Source organism: Solanum dulcamara, chromosome 1 (genome assembly GCF_947179165.1).
Source record: "Solanum dulcamara chromosome 1, daSolDulc1.2, whole genome shotgun sequence".
Lineage (NCBI taxonomy): Eukaryota > Viridiplantae > Streptophyta > Magnoliopsida > Solanales > Solanaceae > Solanum > Solanum dulcamara.
The window spans coordinates 70,606,695-70,611,897 of NC_077237.1; the positions used below are offsets into that span (position 1 = coordinate 70,606,695).

General features: G+C 33.1%; 1 protein-coding gene across 1 annotated transcript; it reads right to left on the reverse strand.

Moving 5' to 3' along the window:
* Window positions 1–338: 338 nt before the first annotated feature.
* On the reverse strand, window positions 339–1,958 carry LOC129888691 (cucumber peeling cupredoxin-like). Its single transcript, XM_055963664.1, has 2 exons — window positions 1,698–1,958; window positions 339–661 (listed from the first exon to the last, which is right to left on the reverse strand). The coding sequence occupies exons 1-2, from the start codon at window positions 1,879–1,881 to the stop codon at window positions 339–341; spliced, it is 507 nt and encodes a 168-aa protein (XP_055819639.1). The 5' UTR covers window positions 1,882–1,958.
* Between the last annotated feature and the right edge of the window lie 3,245 nt (window positions 1,959–5,203).

Below are 5,203 nucleotides of genomic sequence, written 5' to 3' on the forward strand. Positions count from 1 at the left end.
TGTGGATCATAAGAATTTAATTGAGTAATTTATCCCTAATTCTAGAAGAGGTATACATTGATTTCATGATCCAATTTGATTAATGTATCGAATTTGTATCTTATGAATAACGCGTTCATGTATCTAATTTTGAATTACGGACGGTTGATTCGAGAGTGAATATAATATATATTTCTTTGTCTATAAATTATTACACACTTAATCCATACGTAGTACAAGTAGTGTGCAGAAGATTTGACAAAAAATCTCCAAAATATTAGAATTTAGCCCAAACTGAATCAAATTATGGGTACTATAAAATATCATCAGGTTGAGCATCATCCTATATAGATATCTTCTCAGAGAAAAATGGTCAGTGCAATTGAAGATAAACTGAACAGAATACTCGCGAACACAGAAGTTGAGGAAGATGGAGGAGGTGGAGTGCTGTCCGCCTGAGTGTTGGAGGAGTTAGCGGCTAAAACTGTAATGGCCATTTTCTGACCAGCTAAACAATGCTGGCCAACTGTACAAATGTAATAATGCTCACCAAGAGTTTGAATAGTGATCTTTGCAGGCCCTGTCATGATAGCTTCGCCTATAGAATTTCTCGTACTGCACTCTTCAAATGAGCTTCTTGATACTTCTTGCACGTCATGGTTGCCTTTGACAAATTTGAAAACTGCTCGAGAATTGAAAGGAAAAAAAACAAATGTCATGTATATATATTACATACAATGCAGGGGCATAATTAGCCTTGAATATCTTTCGTCCAAAATTTAATATTATTTTGAACACAAATATTAATTGCTAACTTTGCCCCAGCTAGAATGTATAAACCAACTATTTCAACCATGATTAGTTTAAGGGAAAAGGAAAATAAATATAGATATACAAAGCATTAATTTCTTAAGTGGTCACTCAATTATATAATTCATTTTTCTTTTTCTTTAATAAAAAACAAGTCCTTTATCTTTTGCTATTTCACTAAAAAATTTTTTTATCAGAAATATAACTTATCTTTTGTTACTTTACACAAACATCACTCAAGTTAGAAAGTGATATACTGTATCCGTCACTTTTTAATGACATGGCACTTGATTTTTTAAGTAAAAAAATAGAAAATATTAGACTAATCTATTTTAACAAAAAATGCTCCAATCCGACCCAGTATTCGTCTTGTAAAATCTCTTTATATGCTCAACAACTGCTGAAAATATCCGAAATTATTAGCTTTTTTGATCGGCATTAAAGTCATTTTCGAAGCTAATGACCCCTTTTAAATCGGATGGATTTTCCGTTCCTTTTAACTTTAGATCACTTAACTTAGCTTAAAATAGAGAAAAATATAGTTGAGTCGAAAAAAAATAGTTGAGTCAAAAAAAATGATGAGTTTGTACACTTATTTACATTGGCTACGTAACCTTTTTAAGCAACCAACTCTTTATAGAGATAGTTGTACATATTTTTAATTGTTTTTGTATTTTAAAAATAGATTTTTACTTATATTTGTTATTTTTGACATATCAAAAAAGACAAAAAAAAATCATGTTTTATTCTAGCATTAATTACTTATTCTTTAAATTATTTTTTAATATTCAATACTAAATATTAATTAATAAGGGTAAAATAGTAAAATAATCATAACAATCATTGTTTTGTTAATGAATATGTCAAATCCAAATATAATAAGTAAAAGTGAACAAAGGGAATAATACCTAGGGTGTCGCCAACTTTGATGGTATTTGCATCAGCCCACATTGTGTAAGCTGAAGCGCCATTAATTGGTATAGACCAACCAAAGTTGTCCCCAACTATATGCTCTGTTTTTGCTGTTGTGACTTGTAGCAAAATTGCCACGGTTAAAGCACCAGAAACAATCATGCGCATAACTTTCTCCATGTTCTCTTTTTTTTTTGTTTTTTATTTTGGGATAGAAAACGCTCTAGTTTTTTGCAACCAGAAAAAAAAAAGTTACTGATTGTAGGTTACTAGAGATATCCTATCTGAGACCTATACTTATGTGTTATGGACAAATTACTTTATATAAAGAAAGGATTTTGAATAGGTCTCAATTTGATCCTAATTACCCGGCATAGCGGGAAGTTTTAACATAGGAGCATGCAAATCCACTCCATTAGCAGCGGGTGCGCGCACACACTACTTTCCATCTTCAAAAATATATGCATTTGATAAATTTTAAATGTTTACAAATCACTCAATTTAATTAAATAACTATGCAGTACAATCACTTATCTTATTTTTGTATTTATAAAATCACTCAAACCTTTTCTAAAAAATAACTTAATAAGTTGTAATGACCTTGGCGGACGTTTGCTTGTTTTCGTGCTTATTTTTTTCCTTTTCGTAGTTTCTGTGTAGTGTTTGTAATGTGTTGGAATGGGTGGCACGCTTACCAAGGTGATCGGGAGAGGTTTGGCCGAGTTTCCCAATTTTTAGGACTTTTATGTTGAAAGAGTTGACTTTTGTCAACATCCGGGAGAATCTGACGTCGTATGAGATTTTCTCGGTTCCATCAACTTTGAAAGATTCATTTTGGGTTAGTAGCATGATTGGTTTGGGTCTCGAGGCCTTTGATATGACTTTGAACCATTAGGCAAGATGTTGAGAAAGTTTGGCAAAGAGTTGAGTCCGGTCAACATTCTTAGTAAAAGGGCTCAAATAAGATTTTTGTTATCATCGTTAGCTTCGAAACGTTAGTTTGTTCTAGAATGATCTTTGATTCGGATCCCAAGGTGATCGAGATGATTTTGTGGTGGTTTGTGAAATGTTGTTTTGGTTGTTTTGTGTAAGTGTTGACTTGGGTCAACATTTTATCGAGACAACCTCTGTTGGTTGTTTCATTAATTTTGTTGAGTCTGAAATGTCAATTTTGGGATAACATAGTTCATTTGCATTTACGGGGTTTGGAATGAATATCGAGCCTTTGTAAGATGTATTTCCTCAACTTTTAAGTTGAATTGATGCAATTATTGCTGGTCCAATAAGCATTTGTTCATCACTTTCGCGTGCTTAGAGCTGCGTTCACAAAGACCAGTGGAAATGATCATCGCGATCGCGAGCTTGACACTACGATCGACCATTGACCATCACGATCAAGATAAAGAGTCAGTAGATCTGATCAATATTTAATAATCGTGATTGTGACCTTATGGGTCCGCGATCGTGATTAGTAACTGAGTGTTAGTTAAATTCAGTTTCCACGATTTCAGCATGCATTTCCTTGAAGTTGACTTCATTATAAGGCAATTTGGAGCTTATTTTTGGAGGAAATTAGTGGAAATTGTTGGGTTTTGTTGTGGAATCAATCATTTCCTCTCTTCGACTCCTAATTGGATCATTCTAGAGCTTTCTCTTGTGGCCTTTTTTAATCCTTTGTTTATGCTCGGATTGTGTCCATTTTCAAGGCACAAGTTTCTTAAGCTGGTTGGGACCTTATGATGAAAATAATTTTATGATTCCACGTGTTGATCCCACTATCCTATTTTGATTCAATTTTTTGGGTCCAAATCTTTTGATAGAAATATAGGTATATTCACTCGTGTTGATGTCTACATCGCTAATTTGATAGTTTGACATCATTTGAAGGCTACTCGGAAGGAAAAGGCTCATGAATAGAGGTTCGAGTGCAGTTTTGGCCTTGAGATAGGTTACGATTTTCTCTTTTATACTTAGCTTAGTGAGATTATATATAAAATAAGTCGCATGATCATTAGGAAGGTCGTAGGATGTGAATTTTAGTCTCGTATGATTATTAGTCATATTTTAGCCATTTTAGGGTAATTAGACTAGTGCTTTAGTCATAAAGCCTTAGATTAGGATTACCCTTAGCCTTGATGTCACGACTCAAGCTAAGCCCTAGACGTGACACGATAATTAGAATCCCAAAGGACTTCGACCAAGCCTATTAGAATACATGGCATAACAATTCAAAGCATGAAATAGAGGTAAACTTAAAATGCGGAATATAAGTCTCAGAGGTGAAATCTCGATATAAGAGAATCCAACACATTAATCGAAATGAACTAAACATGTTCATAAGTCTAAACATTCTCTACTAACTTTAGACGGGGTGTAGGACAAGTTCCTAGCTCACCAAAACATAAAAAAAGAGATAGTCTAAACACGAAGAAAAGTCATAGTTGTTATGCCCTCGAAACATGAGGACTCACCAATCTAAGCTAAGTAGAATAGATTATCTACTAACCACGTGGAGGAGCAAGAACATCATGACCTATATTATGAGACAATATAGGTAAAAATATGTGTTAGTACATGGAATGTACCAAGTATGTGAGAAATATGCATGAACATGAATAAACGGACATAATCAATATGAACATGTGATGCATGACCAAAAATCTTGAAAAGCATGAAATAAAACAAGAAAACATTTAATAAGGTCAATGCATTATAAAAACATCATAAAGGGCTTATACTTTGTGGGATATTAACCTTAATCGATATTTAAGACCATCTGAACTATAACATGAAATCTGATGTAACTCCCACATCTAGAAGAGAGAGGCTACTTGCCAAGATAGACTCCATATCATAATCATAATATGTGCTATTTATGGATCCACTAGATAGGCTAATTAAGGCAACCTAGGGGAGAAACATAGTTTGGGACTAGGGGTTGCTACTAGAGACTCCCTGACTAAGTCTCCACCACAAAGTCCTCACGGTTCTAAGTTAATCCCTACGGAATAAGTAAATCATTAACATTAGGAAAGGCAAACAAGTATCAATCTACATTCATAAAATACATAATAAGAATAGCTCCTTGAAAATCATGATAATAACATATTCATATAAACACTTACCTTTCTACGCATCAAAATCATGATTCCTTTATATTGTGAGAAAACCTTTCATAATTCTTCAATCATACTTGAAAATACTTAAAAACATAATTCATAGTTTTTCATAAATCATTCATAAAATCCACAATCAAATCAATAGTTCATCATTGAAAATCATAGCATAATGCATGAGACCGTGAAATCTATTTAAAATTCATGTAGTAATTTAAAGTCATGCATAATCAAGTAAAACAATATCAATTGAATCAATATAAGAAATACCCAAGGAGAATTGACTTGAAACCCTTCGAAATTGGATGAATTGAATTAGGAAAATTGGTGAAACCCCACATACCTAGAGTAAAGCTCGAATTAGTTCCTTCAATAGAAACTTGAAG

What these genes read in the sequence shown, in the direction of transcription:
- LOC129888691 (XM_055963664.1), bottom strand. Translation starts at nt 1,881, where the DNA reads ATGGAGAAAGTTATGCGCATGATTGTTTCTGGTGCTTTAACCGTGGCA. An exon ending in CAAAGTTGGCGACACCCTAG is followed by an intron (nt 662 to 1,697) that starts GTATTATTCCCT and finishes ATTCTCGAGCAG; the next exon opens with TTTTCAAATTTGTCAAAGGC.